General features: G+C 35.1%; 1 protein-coding gene across 11 annotated transcripts in view; it reads left to right on the forward strand.

Annotated features, from left to right (window-relative positions):
* AEBP2 (AE binding protein 2) overlaps window positions 1-23,352 on the forward strand; it is a 133,898-nt gene that overhangs the window by 28,476 nt on the left and 82,070 nt on the right. For all 11 annotated transcript variants that reach the window (XR_006409848.3, XR_008961506.1, XR_008961508.1 and 8 more), the window contains exons 3-5: window positions 1,038-1,145; window positions 17,545-17,731; window positions 21,719-21,843. Coding sequence is in view for 1 of the 11 variants with exons in the window: in XM_026502323.4 (XP_026358108.1) it covers window positions 1,038-1,145; window positions 17,545-17,731; window positions 21,719-21,843 (420 nt within the window). In the remaining 10 variants the exon portion in view is untranslated. The remainder of the gene's footprint in view (window positions 1-1,037; window positions 1,146-17,544; window positions 17,732-21,718; window positions 21,844-23,352) is intronic.

A 23,352-nucleotide genomic window follows, 5' to 3' on the forward strand; every position in this document is an offset into this window, starting at 1 on the left:
TGATATAAAATGGTTTTGGTTTTCCGTAAAAATTCATTTATTGTAGACTGTTGATTTTTCTAGGCTTTAAAAAATAGTTTATTTTAAACTGTTGAATGATTGTTTCTTCAGTTCTGTGTATAAGTTTATTCTGTTCTACATGTAGTACATTAAAGTCTTCGAAATGTTGCTCTATTTATAATTGCTCTTACCTTAGAAAAGAGCAGAGCCTATAAATGACTCTTTGAAGGTTATGATTACCGTGGATTCATACTTTCACTGATGTTGGGGGACAGTTTTCAATGTTCAGTTTGATGGAAATAGAATGTTAGAAAACTGATACCTCATTAGTAGGAAGATGATAAAGATTAGATTGTTAGTTGTTAGATTCATACTTTTCAAACCCAGTTATACTCAGTTATGTGAATCCAAGAATGTGGATCTGTCAATGATGATAGAGCAGTTCATGCCCATTGCTTTTGCAACTGTATTAATTTGACATTTTGTATTAGGTTTTGCTTCATAATCAAGATAATTGGAAATATTTTTTAATGAATAGAACATTGTAAAAATAAGAATTAGTATGCATGTAAGAATAAGGAATCAAGAGCAGAAATTTTTCATTTGCTAATTTAATTGCTTATTTTTTGAAGTTCATCTTCAAAAATTAATATTTGATTATTTTGATTTATTTTCATTGTTCTTTATACCTTTATATTTTCCTGATATTTATAATTAATACATGCTTTTCCCTCATGTAGTAAATATCAAAATAATGGTGTGTAGTCCTGGTTCCTTAGGAAATATATTTCCTTCTCAATGACACCTTGGGATTGGTTTGTCAGTCCCCATTGAAGGAATTGGACAGCAGCCTTGAGGGGAAAGGTTAAAGCCATGCCTTTCATACTGGAAATTCAAAAAGTTTAAGCATTTTGATTGATTCATACATTAATGGCTCTTTTTGTCAGTTAAAGACTTGCAACATGTTCATTTGAATTTACGAGGAATAAAACTGTTGAAATAAGTGATGAAAATTATTATGGCTCTTCTTTTAACAGGTATTTGTTTGCTTATGGAAAGGTTGTAAAGTATATAACACTCCGTCAACCAGTCAGAGTTGGTTACAGAGGCATATGCTGACACATAGTGGAGACAAACCTTTCAAGGTAAGTAAGCATATGTGAGTTGTTTTAACTTCTAGTTGATGTATTTCTTAATGGGCATACTTTTGCCCTTCTTAAAATGTTTAAAAGAAACACTTGTTTTGACATCCCTGTGGTTACATGGAGTTTAAAAAATAGATGGAGATAAAGATAATTTAATCCAATTCTTAAAATTTGGAGAACAGAAAAAAGTAACTGAGCGTAAGGTCTTCAAAATAGCTAATGAATAGACCAATTTGAATGCATGTCTTTAAAATTGGTGACTTTTAATACCTTGTGCTCTGTGTTTTCTCACTGTCATAGGTTTCAGTCTTTTTATTAGCAAACAACTGATTATTATACAAAAAAGTGAAATTGTACAACATTGAGGGATTTGATTGTTTTCACTCAGTTTTGAGGTCATATTACTGAGCTTTGTTGTAAGTTACTGTCAGATGTGTTCTGAGCAATTGTATGAGGAGCAAGTGTCTGTAAAAACCATTTTTCTATTTATCTTCATTAAAAATTAAACAAAATATTTTGGTTTTTAATTATGGAAAACATATACCATAGAGGTTAAAAGTTTGTGTTCAGAGAAGTTTAATAGTTGTTAAATCCTTAATCTACTGGTATGTAAATACTGTGCCAGAAACTTCCCTTGGGTTTCATTAGAGAAGGAAATAATTCTTGTGGAGCTGCTTTTTAAAAATTACTCAGCTTTTTTTGGAAAGACAATCTTTAACAAGTTAAAATAATAGTTTACATTGAGAAATTTTGCTCCCTTTTTTCTTTTCTTGTTCCTTCTTCGTCAAATATATATCACTATTAATTTCTAGTGAATTCTTCTCGTATTTCTTTATGAAAGTGTAAGCAGGTAAATACGTAGTTTCATTCTCCTTTCTTACACATAATCTAGTAAACCATATACTGTCTATACCTTATTTTTTAAAATGATCTTTTTATTTTATTTCATTTTAAAGATTTTATTTATTTATTTGAGAGAGAGGGAGAAGAGCATGACTGGCGGGGAGGGGCAGAGGGAGAGGGAGAAGCAGGCTCCCCACTGAACAGGGAGCCAGACATGAGGCTCGATCCCAGGACCCCAGGATCATGACCCGAGCCAAAGGCAGACGCTTAACTGACTGAGCCACCCAGGCACCCCTGACCTTTTTATTTATACATTTATAGTACTATTACAAAGATTACAGAGTTCCCTTATACTGTATACCAAATTTCCCCCACTGTTAATATCTTTGTATGTGTACCTTGTTTCTTTAACTTACTTTATGCTAGAGATCTTTCTGTATTTGTTCATAGAGAATGTTCTTTCAGTTTATTTAACCAAACTTGTATAGACACTTGGGTTGTTTTTAGTCTTTGGCTCTTTAAAATAGTGCTGCAGTGATAAATCTTTGACCATATGTCATTTTGTACATGTATAATTATATATCCAGGAAAAATTCCCAAAAATGATACGAGAGGGTGGGTCAATGGCTATATAAGTATTGGTGATTTTGGTAAATGTTACCAAATTGTCCTCTCTGGGGGTTGTGTCCTCATCATCATTGTTAGAGCATCTGCCGTCTCAGTAGCCTTGCTAAGAAGGTGTTGTCAAACTTGTGGATTTTTGCCAATCTGATAGATGAGAAATTGCATCCTAATGTAGTTTGAATTTGCTTTTCTTTCATTATGAGGAAGTTTGGACATCTTTTCATATGTTTAACTGTTTGGGTTTCTTTTTGTTTCTTTTAAAATTTATTTTTAATATTTATTTATTTTTAAATCTTTAAACTTAATTTTATTTTATTTTTTAAGCAAGCTCTATGCCCAATGTGGGCCTTGAACTCATGACACTGAGATCAAGATTTGCATGCTCTACTGACTGAGCCATCTAGGCACCCTTCTTTATTCTTTTTTAACTAAATGGTTTCATTGAGCTTTCTGTTGGCATGTGGGTCTTATATAACTTTAACACCCTAGTCTTTCCTGTGGTCATACCTTAGATTCTGGCCCTGGTAGATGCTTGAAGTGTGTGATCTGGAACAGTTTTTAAACTTCCCATCTAACATGTAGTTGGTAAGAATAGTTACCTCACAGAGCTGTACAATGTGTAGCCAATAAATTTAAGAGCTTATTGTTAAAGTAGAAGAATCATTTACTTTCTCATTGTGTGTATTTCCATACTTTTTTTTTTTTTTAGGGCAGCAGTGCTGCCAGTTGATATGATGTGCAGATTCATTTCAAAGCCTGTCAGATGCATTTTTCTCCCAAATCCTCTTTTTAGAAACTTAGAAGATTCCCATTGGAGAGAGGGAAAGAAATTGTCTTTAAAAGACAAAAGTTAAGGGGAATGATTTAGTGAAACATTGTTCTATAAGTCATAGGAATCATTTATTTAAAAAGATTTTATTTATTTATATAACAGAAAGAGTACAAGCAGGGGGAGCAGCAGGTAGAGGGAGAAGCAGGCTCCCTGCTGAGCAAGGAGCCTGATTTGGGACTCTATCCCAGGACGCTGGGATCATGACCTGAGCTGAAGGCAGATGCTTAACCAGCTGAGCCACCCAGACGTCCCCATAGGAATCATTTAAAACCAGAAAACATTTATTGATATCTCAAGTACATGGCAGTGTGCTAGGCACCTTGGAAGCAAGGTGAATAAGAAAGCCAGGCCTCAGGGAACTTAACATGTTTTCAGATGTATACAGATTTAAATAGATATAAATAATGAAATGTTTTAAATGATTTAATAGTGACTTATGAAAGGTTCTCTGGAAACGGGTTAGGGATCAATTAAAAGTACTATAATGACTGGGAAGGAGTAGTAGAAAGTAAATTGGAGTCAACTATAGAGAGAAGGTTGTGAGGTGATGATGTTTGAGGGATTCTCTTTTTTTGAAAAAAAATTTTTAGTTACTGTACAATAAAGTGTCTAAAGTATACTTAAGTGTTGAACAGTTTAACGATTGTTTCATATGTGTGTATGCACCTGTGATGTGTGCACCTGTATCATCACCACCCTGATCAAAAATATTCTCAGTAAAACGGAATTTCATAATTCCCTTCCCAGTCTATTTTTCTGTCCTCTATTCTCCCCTGCACGTATTATGATTTCAGTCGTTCTGGCTGTAGTATTTTATTTAACTTAACTTCTCTTGGCTGTTTAACTATGAGTGGAATTACCAGGTTCATAGAATAGGGCATTTTTAGCTTTGTAAACTACAACTCTTATCCAAATTGGTTGTATCATTTTACATTCCCACCAGCAGTGAATTTAGAGTTTTAGTTGCTCTATATCTTGGTATTATCAATCTTTTAATTTTAGCCATTCTGGTAGGTTTGTAGTGGTATCTCATTTTGGCTTTAATTTTTACTTCCCTGATGAGAAATGAGGTTGAGCACATTTTCATGTGCTTACGGCTATTTGAATTTCCTGTTTTGGGGAAGTGCCTATTTAAGCCTTTTCCTGTTATTTTTTTAAATGGCTTGTCTTTTATTATATATGTTTTTTATATATTTTGGATTCAAGTTCTTTGTCATATATATGTATTGCAGATACATTCTCCCATTCTGTCTTTGGTTTCCTTTTTTTGTTTTTTTTTATTTTTTTAAGTAATCTCTGCACCCAGTGTGGGGCTCACACTCGCAACCCAAAGATCAAGGGTCACATGCTCCACCAACTGAGCCAGCCAGGCACTCCTGTCTTTGGTTTCCTAATGGGATCTTTTGAAGAATAGTTTTCAATTTCAGTGAAATCTAATTTACCAACTTTTTTTTTTTTTAAATAGTGCTTTTTGTGTTGTGTTTAAGAAATTTTTGCCTACCCTTAGTATATGAAGATGAGGAGGGTTGGGGCGCCTGGGTGGCTCAGTTGGTTAAGTGCCTACCTTCGGCTCCGGTCATGATCCCATGGTCCTGGGAGCGAGCCCCGCATCGGGCTCCCTGCTCAGTGGGAGCGTGCTTCTCCCTCTCCCTTTGCCCCTCTCCCTGCTTGTACTTTCTCTATCTCTCTTTTTCTCTCTTTCAAATAAATAAAAGCATCTTAAGAAAAAGAGAATAAGGGTCTTATAGAAAAGCTAAGAGTTAGGGAAGTCATTTTGGGCATATATTTAAATATAATTTGCAAACCGTAAGGTTTACCAAATGTACAGTTCAGTAGTATTTTAGTGTATTCGTAGTGTTCTGCAACTATCACCACTTGACTTACAGAATTAAGTGCTTTTGAGAGAAAGAAAAGGAAGCATAAAAGAATGAGTGGACTATTTAGGGAGTAGCCTTTCTTTTTCTTTCTTTCTCTTTCTTTCCTTCTTTCTTTCTTTCTTTCTCTTTCTTTCTTTCTTTCTTTCTTTCTTTCTTTCTTTCTTTCTTTCTTTCTTTCTTTCTCTTTCTTCCTTCCTTCCTTTCTTTCTTTCTTTCTTTCTTTCTTTCTTTCTTTCTTTCTCCCTTCTTTCAAGATTTATTTATTTGAGAGAGTGTGCAAGAGCATGGTGGGGGAGGGGCAGAGGGAGAAGGAGAGAGAATCTCAAGCAGACTCCCCACTGAGCGTGGAACCTGCCACAGGGCTCCATCCCATAATCCTGAGATCTTGACCAGAACCAAAGTCAATTGTTGGACACTTAAACAACTGAGCTACCCAGGTGCACCATGAGTAGTGAGTTTCATATATGTAGGTGATACTTTATTGTGGCAATTTGAAATATTTTGAGAACTATTTCTGTAGATTGGTGAGCTTGGACTATGTAGAAATTAAATGTATAAGCAATGGTTTCAAAAGTTTTTCGTATTGACTGTTCTAGTATTTGTTGTGTAATGAATAAAGGGAACATAGCGGTCGGATAAAATCATGATTAGCAAAGGCTTTAATAATGCTGTTTTGTGCCTTGCACATTACCTATATATTTTATTGCACTACCTATTTTAACTAATTTAATTCTTATCATATTCTTTGAAGTAATTACTGTTGCTCTCATTTTAGATATGAGGAGAGTGAAGTAAGAAGAGATTAAATATTTTCTAAGGTCATGGCCAGTTAGTGGTAGATTGAGGATTTCAGAGGCACTATAAATTCAGGGACTTTGTCCGTAACTGCCTCTCAATAATTTATAATACGGAACAGCCCCTGTGCAATATATGTATTGTGTATTGTGTTTCGATTACTGTTGTTATCTCTTACTGTATCTTAGCCTGGAATTTGATTATCCTATGGAGTTTACATTGTATTTTTGGGCCTTTTTCATTATATTTACAGTATGCTTCAGGCATTCACCAAAGAGTTCAGTTTTATCGTACCTTAAAAAAGTATTGGTACTTAAAAAAGTATCAGTGTGGCTGCTTTGTAGTTGGTGCTTTGGTATGGATAATTGATAAAATATCTTGATGATGAATTTTTAAAAATGCACACTGTCTTTACTGAAAATATTTAAAGTTATTAATTCTTTGGGATGAAGCCTGAATAAAGAAAAGGAATGGAGATTAGGGAAGGGAAGGGCTTAGTATAGGACCTAATGTTGCCTGATTATGACAGACTTTGAAATTTCACAGCCAACAAAGTTTTTTAATTCCTAGTAAAGTCTTGGTCTTCTTCCACTTTGTCACATGGAAATAATGTTATAAATGTATTAACTGCTACTATTTTAAAAATTTGATACTAATGACCTTTAAGAAGATAGTGGTACTATAACATCTATAGAAAACCATTGTTTATTCTTTAGTACATATTGGATTTCTTAACATATGTATGAAATAAATAAATTGAATCATTTTGCACCTACAGGTAGCTCGCTTCTTCAGTTCTGAATTGGGCAATGTTTCACGTTAATGAATGCCTTACTTTTTAATGGTTGTAATTTTTTTTTTTTAAGATTTTTATTTATTTGAGAGAGAGCATGAGTGGTGGGGAGGGGCAGATGGAGAAGCAGACCCCCTGCTGAGCAGGGATCCTGATGGGGGCTCCATCTCAGGACCCTGGGATCATGATCTGAGCTGAAGTCAGACACTTAACCAGCTAAGCCACCCAGGCACCCCTGGTTGTATGCTATTCCTATGTGATAGTTTAGCATATTTAAATCAGCCTTCTTCTTTTTTTTTTTTAAGATTTGTTTGTTTGAGAGAGGGTGGGGGGAGAGGGAGAGAGAGAGAATTTCCAGCAGAGTCCCCACAGACCGTGGTGCTGACATGGTACTTGATCTTATGACCCTGAGATCATGACCTGAGCTGAAATTAAGAGTTGGAGGTTTAATCTACTGAGCCACCCAGGTGCCCTTAATTAGTCTTTTCTTCTTTCTTTTTTTTCCCCCCTTAAGATTTATTTGTTTGTTTGTTTGTCAGAGAAAGAGCACGAGCGGGGCGGGGGGCAGTGGCAGGCAGAGGGGGAGGGAGAAGCCTGCTCCCCGATGAGCAGGGAACCTGATGCGGGACTCAATCCCAGGACCCTGGGATCATGATCTGAGCTGAAGGCAGACGTTTAACTGACTGAGTCACCCGGGCGTCCCTAATTAGTCCTTTCTTGATGGATCTTTTTTGGTCTCATCGCCAATATAAAGAACAATGTAATCTATGAATATATTTTTATAAACTGCTTTTGGGAGCTAATATAAATTCCTAGAAGCTATTTTACTAGTTCAAAGAGTAGATGTACAGGCTTGCTTTTGGTAGGTATTATTAAAACCCACCTCCAGAAAACCATACCAATTTATAGTACAGCTATCAGTGTATATAATACAGTGCTATTTCTCCAGTCTTCTGAAGCTTGGCAGTAATTATTTACATTCTTAATTGGCATTGTTTTAGCTTTGCCAATTTGCCAAGCACATTTTTTTTTTATTACTAGCAAGATTTGAATATCTTTACATGTTCTGGGTATTGTTATTTTTTTTCTCTAAATTGATTATTTGGTTGCTTTGCCCTTTATTCTATTGGGTTTTTTCTTCCTGATTTATATAAACCCTAATATTAAATGTACATATCTCCTGCATGTAATAGATATTTTGTCTGGCTTGTCATTTCTCATAAGCTTTTGTTTGTTCTGCCATCAAGAAGTTCTGTGTATTGATATTACCATATATTTCTACATATATATGCAATGTAAACACAGTGTAAATATATTTTTATATATTTGCATTACTTTTTCATTTATTATTTTTGTATTTTTATTTCTTTTTTAAAAGATTTTATTTACTTATTTAGAGGGTATGAGCATGGGGAGAGGCAGAGGGAGAGAGAGAATCCCAAGCAGACCCTATACTGAGCGTGGAGTTTGATGCGGGGCGTGATCTCATGACCCAGAGATCATGACCTGAACCAAAATCAAGTCAGATGCTTAACCGACTGAGCCACTCAGGCACCCTGATTTTTGTATTTTTAGAATGGAAGTCTTGTTAACCTACTAATCTTTATTAAGTAGGGAAAAGCATCATTTCCTTGATGTGATAGGAGTTAAATTTTTTCCCCATTTTGACGTTGCTTTTCTTGACTTTTTTATGGTGCTTTTTCTGAAAAGCAGAATTTTTAAACTTAATTTTGAAATAATTTCAACTTCCAGAGAAGATGGAAAAATCTCATGTATTTTCTCTGTCACACATGAGTGTATAAATTCCATATACCCTAACCCTGATTCACCAACTATCATTTTGCTACATTTGCTCTATATGCATCTATCCATCCATCATTTGTCTCTCCATCTGTCTTCCTTCTTACCCCCATCTCTCCCTCTTTCTCCTTTCCTACCCACCTACACACACACGCACACGCACACGCGGGCACATTTTTTGGAAAACATTTGAGAGGAACAGAATCCCTAAATACTTCAGTGTGTGCATTTCCTAAGAAAAAAGATATTCATTTACATAACCTTAGAATAATTATCAAGACCCAGAAATTTAACATCGATGCTATTAGCTATTGACAGCCTTTTTCTGTCATGTCACCGATAGTTTTGAAGAGTATAAACCTTTTATTTTGTATATTCCCCATTTTGTGCTTGTTTGGTGTTTTTGTAATGACCAGATTTGGTTTATGCATTTTTGGAGAAAATAGAACAAAATTCTCAGTTTACGACTTTAAGGGATACCTGATGACAATTTGTTCTGTCATAGATGATGTTACCTAGATCACTTGATGAAGGTGGAATTTGCTTTCATATGTATCATATGAAAATAACTGATCATGTTATAGCTCATTATGAAATTTTGGTTTTATAAAATCAGCATACTCCTAAAAATACAGCTTCTTTGTGAAGGGTTTTTATAATATTTATCTTTGATAATTAAAGTGCAAAGATTATTCCTAGATAAGATTTCCCCACCCTTATCTTCACTTCGTCATGTATGTATACCTCTGTCTTATATATACATTTAGGGTTTGTAGGAAGGGGAGTTGCTGCTGCCATTTTGTTAAATGTAGTGAAACATTTTAATTATTAAGGGTTTAGAAAACATTACATGTTTTGGGATGCCTGGCTGGCTCAGTCAGTAGAGGGTGTGGGACTCTTGATCTTGGGGTTGTAAATTGGAGCTCCACATTGGGAATAGAGATTACTTAAAATCTTTAAAAGAAAAAAAAATTACATGCGTTCACAGTAGTAGGGTATGGGACTATTTTAAACTATTCTTGGTCTTTTTTTTTTTTTCCCTTTTCAATTTTAATTTTGATTCTTGTTAGTTATCTGGTATTAAGCTCTAAATAGCTAAGCGGCTTTAACCCTACCATGCTTAGAAATACATATATTACTTAACCGAAGAAAAGAAAAAGTAGTTATATACAACGTGTGTGGTGATTGTTTTGATTTCCTTACTTTATTGCTAATGAGGCAGTGGTTTATCTTGGCAGATTTGTATATGTTAGAAATTACATAGTTGTACTTTTTATTAGATAATCTTATTAATATGTACTTTCACTTTGCACATATAGTTCTCCCTTACTCCACTATTTCTGTTTACTTTGAACATAGTATAGTCATTTACTTGTCTTGGGTTAATTTATTTATTATAACTTTTCCTCAGCAGCTAGTCTTCCATAGCTCATCATGGTTGATTCCGTTCATAGTATTGACATATTTGAATAACTTCTCATTGTGTTGGAGTAGTGCTTGAAAAACTCAGACTTTCTTTCAAGGGTGGTACATAAAATAGCCTATCTTTTTAGGTGTTTTGGAGTCAAGACACTGGCCTAAATTGTTGATAAAGAAAAAAGAAATTTTATCAAACCAGACTTAAACTATGATATCCATATGGTTGTGCACACAGGCTAAGTCTGGTAATTTGTTATATAGTGAATGATACTCTTATTGCATCATTCACTGTGATGGGTGATGAAATAGTTTCCTTCTCTTATTCCTTTATGACCTGTTTTGTAGTGGCAGTTAATGCTGATAATCTTATTCATTCATTCATTCATTCATTCATTCATTCATTCATTCATTCTGCCTGAGCCCTGGCCCACCCTGCCAGCTCCAATGCTGATAATTTTTAAATCATTTGCTTCCCTCCCCCCCACCACCAGCTTTTTGTGGTATAATTGACAAAATTGTAAGGTATTTAAATTATACATCATGATGATTTGATATATGTATACAGTTGTGAAAGGATTTTCTCCATCTAAATTAACACATCCATCACCTCATATATACATCTTTTTTTTTTGTAAGAACCTTTTGATTGTCTTTTTTTTTTTTTAAGATTTATTTGTCAGAGAGAGCAAGAGCGCACAAATAGGGGGAGCGGCAGGCAGAGGGAGAAGCTGGCTCCCTGCTGGACAAAGGAGCCTGATGTGGGACTTGATCATGACTGAGCCGAAGGTGGTTGCTTAACCAACTGAGCCACCCAGGCCTCCCCAATCTTTTGAATCTTTCTTTAATTTGTCTTTGACATTTTGTATGTTTGTGTGTCTGTGTATTTGAAGCTCTCATGTTCCCTAGCCTTGGCACCCAGGGTTCAGGATGCTCCCGCCTACCAAACATGGTAATATTTGACTACAAATAAGGATAATAACTACAGTGCTCATCATGATTCTAGAAGACAAAAAATGATTCCCTTTCTTCCCCCAAAAGAAAAACTAATTGGTCACTGTTGGGGGGTGATTGGGATCTCATTATTTAAAAAGCTGGTAAGAATCAAATAGTTCTTCCTTTATTATATGAACTGTGCCACTGGGTGTCCAGATCCTGTGCTTGAGTTGCATCTGTGACCAATTAAATTAGAATCTGGGTCATGCACCCAGGCATTTTTCTATAATGAAAAAAATTGGGTGACTTGGATGTGCACCTAGGCTTAAGAACCACTGTTCTACAAGGTATTTCTCTTGTGGGGTACCCTGTACTAAATAGCATTGCTATGGTAAATGCGACTACCAGTTCAATGGTCTTCGACAAGGGAAAAAAAATAGAAGGAAAAAGAGCTATGCTGTTTGTACTGTGTGCTTGTTGCATTTGGGATCTTGTTTTTATTGACGTAAACTTTCTTTTCTAGGCCTCCTTGATACCACACTTGCCTGTTCTTTGTCCTTCCCACCCCTGTTTCCAAACTCATTGGCTGCTCTGTCTAGTCACCTTTGCTGGCTTCTGCTCCACCTAACTTCTAAATGTTGGAGGGTGCTCTCTTTTCTTAAAGTTCTCACCCTAGGTGTCCTTTGGTTTTAAATACTATTTCTCTTCTGATTACTCTCTGAGGTTTATCTCTAGCCCTGACAATATTCCCTTTGGATTCCAGAATGGAATATTTGGCTTGAATGTCTAGTAGAGTATTTTGAACTCAACATGTAGGAAATCTTGAGGATTTTAATTTCAGACATGGTTCTACTGTAGACTCAGTAAATAGTAAGATCATCAAGGGCTCTGGCTTTAAGAGCCCTGCATCATTCTTGATTCCTCTCTTAAAGAACTTCTCCTGTACTCGCATAAATGCATTAGCAAATCCTGTCAGTTTGACCCTTAGTTTATTTTGAATATGACTACTTCTCTCCCTACCCTTTTATCACCAGTTTATCTTCTATGGTTCTATTAGTCCCTCAGGGTTTTTTTTGTTTTTGTTTTTTAACATTTTATTTATTTATTAGAGCTGAGTGCACATGAGCGGGGGAAGGGACAAAGGGAGAGGGACAAGCAGACTCCCTGCTGAGGAGGGAGCCTGCTGTAGGGCTCAATCCCAGGATCCCCAGGATCGTGACTTGAGCCGGAGGCTAGACGCTTAACCGACTGAGCCACTGAGGAATCCCTAGTCACTCAGTTTTAAATACATGGTAACTCCTCACTCTCTCCAAATTAAAATCCGTGTTTCTTAGCATGATGCATAATAGGGTCTTCATATCTGGTATTTACCTGCTTTACTCATTAATTCCCTTACTATAATGTTCTAGCTATACTATATACTACTTGTAGTTCTCAAATGGATCACGTTTATTGTAATGTTCTGTACAGTCTGTGCTTTCTGCCTGGAATTTTTTTTTTAAGATTTTATTTATTTATTTGAGAGACAGCATGAGCATGAGTGGGGGTGAGGGCCAGGGGGACAAGCAGACTTCCTGCTGAGCAGGAATCCCGATGCAGGGCTCCATGCCAGGAACCTGGGATCATGACCTGAGCCGAAGTCAGATGCTTAACCAACTTAGTCACCCAAGTGCCTCTGCTTGGAATTTTTAAAAGTTTTTTATTTTGGAAAAATTTTAGATTTACAGAAAAGTAAGTTGCAAAGAAAAGATAGTACAGAGGGTATCCATATACCTTCACCTACTTTGTTTCCCTGGGTGTTACCTCATATTACTGTGGTACATTTGTCACAACTAAGAAACCAACATTTCTATCTGGAATTTTTATTTTTCTTTAGATCACGTGCTAATAAATACTACCATATTTTCTGTGAAGCTGATGTTTTCTGCTGTGTTTCAGTAGCCCCTTCTAGATTTTCATAGCACTTCTGGGAATATATGAATAAGACAGTCTTAGTACTAACAAAGATAGTGTCAGTATTACTACATTCAAACACATTAGGGAAAAAAACAAAACCAGCGATTCCATGTTTCACATTTTAGAACAGCTACTTGACCACAACAGTAGCCAACAATACATAGAGTATTTCAGTGGATTTGGGAGATAGATCATTTAAAACATTTGGTGTCCAGCAACCAGATTTTTCCCTGATTGTTGAAATGAGAACAAAGTGGTGGCTTGAATTCAGGGGTCATTGTATGTGTTGGTGAAGACATGACTATTTGAACATTAAAATCACACTTAGCACCATGAGATGTTCACGTTGAGAGAAATGAAAGGCCATTTGAGGCAATAGCTCAAATGTCTCTCACCTTGTTCTCTGTGATATATACCTAATGAGTGGAATATTCATTAGATGATGCTTAAAATTATTTTCTAGGGTGAAAGAATTTGTATTTAAGTGAAATGTTAAAAAAAAAATTTTTTTTTTTTAAGTACTTCTCTCATTCTGAATTCTCATTGTACTTTTGTGTTTTCTTTTTTAGATTTGTTAATGATTCTTGATGGATGAATGATTAAAATCAAAGATAAAACTTTTGTATTAGAATTCTCGTTATTAATTTCCAGAACATTGAAGCATCACTGATTAAAATACACTTGTGATATTTATTCAGTTCTAGATGCTATCAGGGCCTATTCGTTGCAGTATTGAAGGATCCTGGGATAAAATGAATCTGCTAGCGTACTGGGACTCTTACAATTAAGGGTATTCCTGGGTGGAGTTATATCACAAAGTCCTTCTGAATTTAAACCTGAGGACTTGAATCTGAACTGTCATCTCTGCCTTAATTGTAGTCAGGTAGCTATACTAAAATTTGAAATACGGAATTTTTCAACACATTTGTTTGAATAACTAATATTAAACTGGGAATTCCAGGGCAAAGATTGTCTTATTTTATTGTATTCCTTAAATCATCTGACACAAGGGCCACAAAGGACAATGTGTGTTTTTAAATAGGTGTTAGGAAATACAGGGATGATATCTTCTAAAATTGAAAAGTGAGAAAAATAAATACCGTATGGCTTTATTCTGTGGTGGTATTGTATAATAGAAATATGTGTGAAGCAAATGTATCATTTAAAATTTTTCAGTGCTTCATTAAAATGAAATGAAAAGAGTTTAAACAGTATCTTTGATCTAATCCATTATATTATTATTTCAACATGTTAGCAGTGTACAAAGTTAATGAAATTTTTTGCTTTTCTGGGTACCAAATCTTCAAAATTCATTGTGTATTTTATTATTTTATTTTTTAAAAAAGATTTTATTTATTTGAGAGAGAGAGCGCGAGAGCACACAGAAGTGCGGGTGCGCACAAGCTAGGGGGAGGGGCAAAGGGAGAGGGAGAAGCAGACTTCCCGCTGAGCAGGGAGTTGATCCCAGGACCCCGGGATCCTGACCTGAGCTGAAGGCAAATACTTAACCGACAAGCCACCCAGGCGCCCCCAGTGTGTATTTTATACTTAGAATTCTTTTCAGTTTGGAATAGCCACATTTCAAGAGTTCACTAACTGTGTGTGTCCAATGCCTAAAATGTATTGGACAGTGTGAAACTAACCCATTAGGGTAATTCTACTTAAGCATTCTCAATTCAGATGCTAAACATTTTATCTTTATTTAGATCTCACAAAATTTGCAGTTGGAGAGGTAGATTCACTTACCAAACTCTTCCAAATACACTTAAAAGTTTTTCAATAGTGAAATTGAGTATCAGGTATTCAATTGAAAATTAAAATGGAAGGGCTGGTCTTATTGTTATAGTAAAAGACATTACTTTTTTTTTTAATTAAACGGTTATTAAGGAAACACAAATAAAAACCATAATGAGTTATTACTTCGTACTCAACTAGGATGATTTTAATAAAATAAACTGAAAATAACAAGTGTTGACAAGGATGTGGAGCTAGCTAGCTGATGGTTATACAACATTGTGAATGCACTAAAGACCACTGAATTGTACAGTTTAAAATGGCATGTTATATGAATTTCACCTCAGTTAATTAAATAAAATTAATGTTTTGTTTCTTGGTCACAGTAGTCTTAAAGTGTTAAGTAGCAACATTTGGCTAGTGGCTTTTGTAGTGGACAGTGTCATTCAGTTGGTAATCTATAGGAGATGGAAATTTTTTAAAGCGTTTTTTCTTGGCACTCAAAATATACGTAGTAAAGTTTTAAATTCTGAGAATTCAGTAACCATTAGATTCTAAACTTCTCATTGTCAGAATCTGTAGTTGAACATTCTTGATGCAGGCTCTCTGAGGGCCACACTACTGATAGGGTCATTGTAAGAATTAAATGAAATATTAATTTTAAAGGACTGGATATGGCTGATTGCTCCTCTTCAGGGTTCTGATACCTTTCTGTCCCTTACCCCTGAATGTAGTTCCTTGAAGTTGTCATTTCATAAGTCTGCTGACCACATGTAAGCTCTTTAAGGGTGGGAACTTAAGTATAAGTATTTATCCTTATACTTAGCATCTTAAATAGTACATAGAATAGATAAATGTTTGAAAACCTTGAATCATAACCTTGACTCATTCCTCTGCCTCTTAGTGTGCACCTTAGAGTGGGCAAAGATTTTTATTAGTAATGCTGAGTACCCTTAGAGCCCATAAAAAGTCTCTTGTCTATCAAAATAAATAGACTAATTATGAATGGCACTGTATAAGGAGCTTGCTGTGAAATGTTTCAGCCAGCATCAGTTTTATCAGAATCTGTAAGTAGTTTAGTTCTTCAGATTTATTTAGAAATAGCTATGATTCATAAGGTGCCTCTGGATATGTATACACACATACATGTATATATGTACATGTATATATTCATAAAAGTATGTTCTTGCCTTCTGAGTGCATGGAGAAAGGATGAATTTGGATAAGTAACTAGATAAGCAGTGAAAGTGTTAGGATATCCTCAAAGGAAGATGAACTTTTTTAAAGTTGGGTAGATTTAGAGGGACTTTGTGAATAAAGGTATGATCTCTGCTAACAGAGTTGTATTGTGTTTTTAGAAGTTTAAAATGGTAAAGGTGCCTGCATTGAAAGAAAGAGCCTGGAAACATAGAGTTTTTGTGGTATTATCTAGATAAACTCTAATATAAGTTGAAGCATCTAGGACTAATGTGATGGATTTATTTGGTATTCAACATGACAGATTTGCATGCTTGGAGGTTGGTTGTCAGAAACTAAGTAAATTGGATGAGGTACTACTAGAAAAGCCACCAGAAATCCAGCCGTGGATTTTGCTGTTTGGGGATCATTTTGAAAATGGTGTTGTTTTAATTAGTAACATTTATTTGTTAGAAGTCACATGCTTGTACTATAGTTAATTTGTGTATTATAATTTTAGTGATATTCAAACATTCTGCATTCTTTATGGGAGTAACAGCTCTGCCAGGTGACTTGGGTAGTTGACCTTTTGTTTTCTCAATCTGGCAAGTGTAGAAGGCTGAAGAGGCAGTATTTAATGGAACTTATAGAGAGTTGCATACGACCAACCCTGGGCATAAGTCTTCTCTGAGCAGCTGGATCTAGTAGTTTAAAAGTCGGTATCATTGTATATCTTCCGTATCTGTCATAACAGTGTAGAACAGTAGGGAGGCTGCTGAAGGTCTTGAAGTAGTATATATCATTAAGATAAAAATAATTTAAAAAATCTAGGAGTCCTAAGTAATTGTTAGGATATCTAATTCTTTTTTTTTTTTCCCTAAGCTTTATTTATTTATTTTATTTATTTATTTTAGAGAGAGTGAGCGTGGGGGGGGGGGCAGGAGAGGGAGAGCGAGAGAGAGAATCCCAAGCGGACTCCTCGCTGAGCGTGGAGCTGACATAGATCTTGATCCCACTACCCATAAGATCATGAGCCACTACCAACTGAGCCACCCAGGCACCCCAGGATATCTAATTCTTTGATTTAAAAACAACTTACTGGGACACATGGGTGGCTCAGTCGGTTGAACGTCTGTCTTTGGCTCAGGTCGTGATCCCAGGGTCCTGGGATTGAGTCCCGCATCCGGCTCCTTGCTCAGCGGGGAGCCTGCTTCTCCCTCTCTCTTGCTCTCAGATAGATAGATAGACAGACAGACAGATAGATACATAAAATCTTAAAAAGACACAACTTACTGTTTCTCTTAGGAAAGTGATTAATTGAAAACCCAATTTTTCTGGGAAGAATATCTCACTGTTTTTGTATTCTGTATAGCGCAAGAGCAGTAAACTGGAGAGTTGTGAAACTATAGAGTTTTCTTTTCCAGCTCTGCCACTGCTTCCTGTGTATTATTTTGGGCAACTTATAAAAAGAAAGGATGTAGTAGTCTCTCATAATTCCTATCTGGAATAGTTCTATAGTGTTACTGATTTACTTCCAAAAGTACAAAGTATTCACTCATTCATATTATCCTTGTGCCCTACATGGCATCCCTGACATCCTTTTTTATTTTTATTTAGTGTGTTGTTGGTGGCTGCAATGCCAGCTTTGCTTCTCAGGGAGGGCTAGCTCGCCATGTACCCACACACTTCAGTCAGCAGAACTCCTCAAAAGTTTCTAGCCAGCCAAAGGCCAAAGAAGAATCTCCTTCTAAAGCTGGGATGAACAAAAGGAGAAAATTAAAGAACAAAAGACGACGCTCATTACGTAAGTGTTTCACTAAAAATCTGTATGTATATTAGATAGCTTTTGTTTATATCTTGGGCATTCATGCAGTCAGGTTTTACTGTTATTTAACTCTGCTTGTGTATTTTTGTTAATAGTAATAAACAGATAGGATCCCTTGGGTATCAGTGTGAGAGTTCATTGTGATGTATGTTTTATCCTAGTAGTTAAGGGAGGGTAAGTATATGCGGCCTTAGAATATAAAATCTGTATATAATTTTGAGGGCTCCTTTGATTCTGTTTTAAAATAAGAAAATTTAAAATATGGCAGTGTGGTATTTTAGAAAATTTGAACATGTTAAAGGTAATAATGAAGTAAAAGTAACTAGTTTGCTCCAAAGCGGTATGTGTGAATAGCAAAAACTATTTGCAGCATGTGTCTCAGTACCTCAGTCTATTTTAACACCTATGTTATGTGTTTAGTTACCAGATTATGAAATGTATCCTTAATATTTAGAATAGAACACAAGATGATAAGGCTTATAAATGCGGGGAGCAGGAATTTGACTTAGAACCTCCAGAGCCTAGCATTGCCCCTGGTTCTTAGTGTCAGCTGGCTAATTAAATACATACTAAATGAAGAAATATGACTGCAGCTGTCATTGAAAGGGAGTCCACTGCAAGGGTGAACTAGAAAGAAAAAAGTAGATTGCACCGTACCCTCCTTTCTCTTGGGATTTGATTAGAGTATAGAAGAGATTCCAGACACTAATCCAGATGAGAAGGTTTGTCTCTAAAATGTTAACGTTTTTTTGTTACTACAAAGCTACAGTGGACAAATGAACAAATCATAGGTGACAAACTTTTCTAAACTCTTAAGTTGCTTATTGAAATAAATGTGTATTTTTCCAAAGTTGGCTATTGAATTTAGGTTATGGATCCATTTTCCTTTTGCCTTCCATTTATAAAAACAAATGACATCTCTTCATTTTACTTGAGTATTGATTTGGGTAGCTTGCAATCACACACAGAAAATTGCTAAATATATATTATGGTATTCAAAACTGAGAATAACTTTCCCACCTATTCCACTTAATAGCCTCATTATTTTCTTCTCAGTGTATACATAGTAATCATTTAAACTTACTGACTTTTTCACATTATTTGCTTGGTAATATCTATACAGTTTGCTAGTTCTCTTAAAGAGAACGGTTCGGTTCAATATCCAGTCCTCACTTAGAAATGGAGGGACTGGTGTCTGCTTAAGTCTATGGCCTCTTTTGAGAATGTTTTTTCCAATATTAACTAATAAAATGGGCTATGTAGGGAGAGTGGTGGGAAAGGAGGTTGTGTGATGGGTGAAAAAAACCTTTTTGTTTCCTGTTTATGGGGGAGAATGAGGATAATCCTGAATATATAAACTTTAAAAGATCCAAGATCTTTCACTGTGAGCAGCCACTATTAAGTGCTGTGATTTGAATGGCAGAGCTACTGCCATTGCAATCTGTTCCTTCCTTAAAAATATACATGTCTGGGGCAGTGTACTAAAATGATCACTTTGCTAGTACCTTTCTCATATAATTCAGAGAGGTCATTTTCACTTAACTAGGTGAAAAGTACATTAACAAATAGTAGAACTGTAGCTTAAGTCATTTTCTGTTTGATAGAATTTTTAAAATTTATTTTAAAGCTTTTCTATTTTGACATACTTGGAAGTAAAGTAGAAAGAATAGTACAGTAAATACTTGTATATCTTTCATTTAGAGAATGTGTCACATTTGCTTTGTCTCCCTTACATACATACATTTTTTGTCCTGATTCCAACATACAAGAATGCAACTCCTAAGAATAAAGATATTCTTTTACATGGCCATAATACCATTCTTGGGGAGATACCCATAATACTGTACCAAAAGGGCAAAAAGAAATCAGGTAATATGTATAATTTTGAACCACAGGAAAGTGGAGTTTGTATTTTTATGGTCTCCAAAGGTTTTTGATTGTATGGCTCATCAGTTAAAAAGAAAATTCTTGGGCACCCAGTCCCAACATGTATGCTTATATAGCGCACACAGGTAATGCTGCTGATACATTATAAAGCACTTATCAAGAAGGGTATATTGAAAAACATCAAGATGAAAAACAAAAGTAGTGATAGTATTTTCTTCCCTTATCCTAATGGATCATGACACAGACCTGCTTTGGAGACTATTGTTCTAGTTTCTCTGTTTTCTCCCAGTGCTTATCCTGCTCAGAAAAAAGCATATTTGGAGAGCATGGACAGAGTAGAGTACACTTTTTTTTCCCCCTCCAGTAGCCACAAATCTAATAGGAAGGGGATTTATTTTTCCTTTTGATTTTTTTTTTTTTTTTGTCCCATAAACGTCAAATATTTTTTTCTGATTTACTGTTGCATTCCTAGTCTTGTGGGTTCTGCTAGTTTATTACTTGATACTTTATTTCCTTTTGAAGAAAAGTCCAATGAAAAAATAGTTATTTAGCTTACATTATTGAGTGTGCCAACTGGTGAAAACATTTCCCACAAAAGCTCTGGTGGATTTGTGGAGATGTTCTGAGCACTCCATGATTAGTAAGAGGCAAATCCACTTCACATAGTAGTTAAATCAGAATAGTGTGGTAAATCAGCATACACGTAATTCAGAATATGCTGTACTAGGAAATCATGCCATTTCATTTATTGTCAATAAAATTTAATTTAATTCCAGATGATCTTGAAAATGTTCATGTATTAGTAAGCTCCACAATTATAAAATTAGAAATTCATTTTCCTTATTTTGAGCAACATTCTTATTAGTAATAAAAATAGGATATAAAAAAATTATAATAATACTAGTGGAATGAAAATAGAAATTTAAAAAATTTTCTTACCAAATTAAATCTTCAGTGTATAGTTTTGTTATTATTAAGAGATTGCTTACTCCAGGTTTGTGAGCTTATTTTAAAAAGTAGTATAAACTTATTAATATAAACTGCTTTGTGATTTAAGGCATTTTTCATATGCATTTGTTTTACTTAATCATTGTCTATAGCTCCATTTCACACATAAGGAAGCAGGCTAAGTAGATTCGGCAGTTTACGTGAAGTCACACAGCTTATAACTGGGGGAGTTGGGAGTTAGAAAGAATTTTGGCAGACTCATTGATGCTGAAAACTGTATTTATAATTTTCTTAGATTGTTGTTAGAGGTTTTTTTTTTTTCCTTTAAATATTTATTTATTTATCTGAGAGAGAGAGAGAGCACCATGGGAGGGGTAGAGGGAGAGGGAGAGCGAATCCCAGCAGACTTGGGGCTCCATCTCAGGACACTGAGATCAGGGCCTGAGCCAAAACCAAGTTGGATGTTCAACCATCTGCACCACTGAGGCGCCCCAGAAGAGTTATTTATAATCAAGAAAATTCTTGTCAGAAACTCTAAAATAATATTACAGGTTTGTCAAATTTGGGGGAAAATTTTTTTTTTAATTTATTTAAGTACTCTCTATACCCAACATGGGGCTTAAACTCACAGTCCTGAGGTCAAGAGTCCTGTGCTCCTCCCAGCTGAGCCAGGCAGGTACCCCAAATATGGAAAATTTTTGATTACATGTTAACATAGAATATTCATGACCTGTATTTTATGTGTTTGGCTGTGATGAATTAGATCTCAGTGATAGATGAGATACTCATCATATTGTTGAAAATACAGGACTGGTGCTCAGGAGAGGTATTGAAGTAAAATACGAAATTATACGGAAAAGATGGTAGCTGCACTGTGGAATCGTAAGGCCTAAGGTTAGAACCTCGTACACCAGTGGGCACAGTTAACCCACATTCACTCAGTAGTTGGAAGTCCGCTTTTGTGTATCCTTCTTGTCAGCTAGACCCCAAGTTCTGAAAGCAAAATTCTTATGTTAATTGTTTCAATCCTTCTTACTTATTACATATTTTTGTGGAAAATGGACTATTTGGCTGCTTGGCAAGTTGTTACATTTTTCTAAATATTCTTTACCTTTTTGTATTGACTTTTAGCACGACCACATGATTTCTTCGATGCACAAACACTGGATGCGATAAGACATCGAGCCATATGCTTTAACCTCTCAGCTCATATAGAAAGTTTAGGGAAGGGACACAGTGTTGTTTTTCATAGTACTGTAAGTATTTGTTACTGTTTTTTTTAATTATCTATGTAGGTTTGCAACAACATGTATTTTGACTTTCACAATCATATTTCTAAACTCAAAATCTAAGAAAATATATTTTAACAAAATCACAAAAAGTTCTGCTCTATCTTTAAAAATTACATGTATTGTTGGTTATAAAGCAAATACAGTTAACTCTTAAGCAGCATGGGTTTGAACTGCACAGGTCCACTTAACAGATTTTTCAATAAATACAGTGAAGTACTGTAAATGTATTTTTCTTCCTTATGATTTTCTTCTAGTTTACTTTATTGTAAGAATATGGTATATAATACATATAATGTATAAAATATATGTTAATCGACTGTTTATGTTGTCGAGAAGGCTTCTGATAAACAGTGGGCTGTTTTAAGTTATGTGCATTTTCAGTAGCGTGGGTGGTTGGCAGCCCTAACCTCTGCATTGTTCAAGAATCAACTGTATTTCCCACAGTTCAACATTTTGATGATTAAATTGAGTATTTTAGCCTTTAATTTGAGATATTTAGGAATATTGGGGTGACATTTGGGCTTGTAGGCATTTGAAGGTCAGGCTGTATGTAACCTTAAACTAGGTGTCTTTTCTGGTTTCCTCATTTGTAAAATTAGAATATTAGATTCTTTTTAACTCATAGCCCTAAGTGCTTACATGCTCCTCCCTCACCCCCCAAAACACATCTGAAGTTGGAATTAAACAGAAATAAGATAATGGCCATTAAATTAAAGATTTGTGAAGGAGGGAGCTTTTATTTGTTCTACTGACATACCCCAAATTTCTGTAATTGTGTCTTGATACATAGTAGACAGTTTGTATATTCATTGAACAACTGACTATGTTCACTATAGGAAAAGTGTCAAATTTGAAAAAGCAATAAGTATTTTTGGTTAGCTAGGAGGTAACAGAGTTGTTCTTTATTCCCATGCCCCTTGCCATTTTATTATCCAGTAATCCTTAAATTGGTGTATTTTGGTATAGGTAAGTTAGTAGAGATAAATTTTAGACCAGACCTTGGTGATTTGAATCCCTGGAGAAAGAGATTGTTTAATTTTGACTGTTGAAATATAAAATATACTGAATTTAGGTTTTATTTTTTATATCAACCAGAATGCACAAGAATTAAATACAGAAGATCAATTATTATTATTATTATTATTATTATTATTATTATTATTATTAGGTGCAAAAAGGTGGTTTTATTAAAGCATGAGGACAGGACCCGTGGGTAGAAAGAGCTGCCTAAAAAAATCAATACTGGTACCGGTTTCTCTTCTGGTTTGAATATCTGTTTTTTCCATCTCCTATAACATTGAGGTTCTATTGCATTACATTTTCACTTTTTCTTTTATGTATACTTCCAGTGAAAAATTCCCAATTTTGATTATGATCGCCAGAATTAAGGGCAAGAAATGTAAAGATTAGATAGAAAGCAAGAGAGCCTTTTCTGAGGTTGGAGCACATGATGTGAGTTTGGGTTTGAGGAAA

The sequence above is a fragment of the Ursus arctos genome, unplaced genomic scaffold (genome assembly GCF_023065955.2).
Source record: "Ursus arctos isolate Adak ecotype North America unplaced genomic scaffold, UrsArc2.0 scaffold_26, whole genome shotgun sequence".
Taxonomy (NCBI): Eukaryota; Metazoa; Chordata; class Mammalia; order Carnivora; family Ursidae; genus Ursus; species Ursus arctos.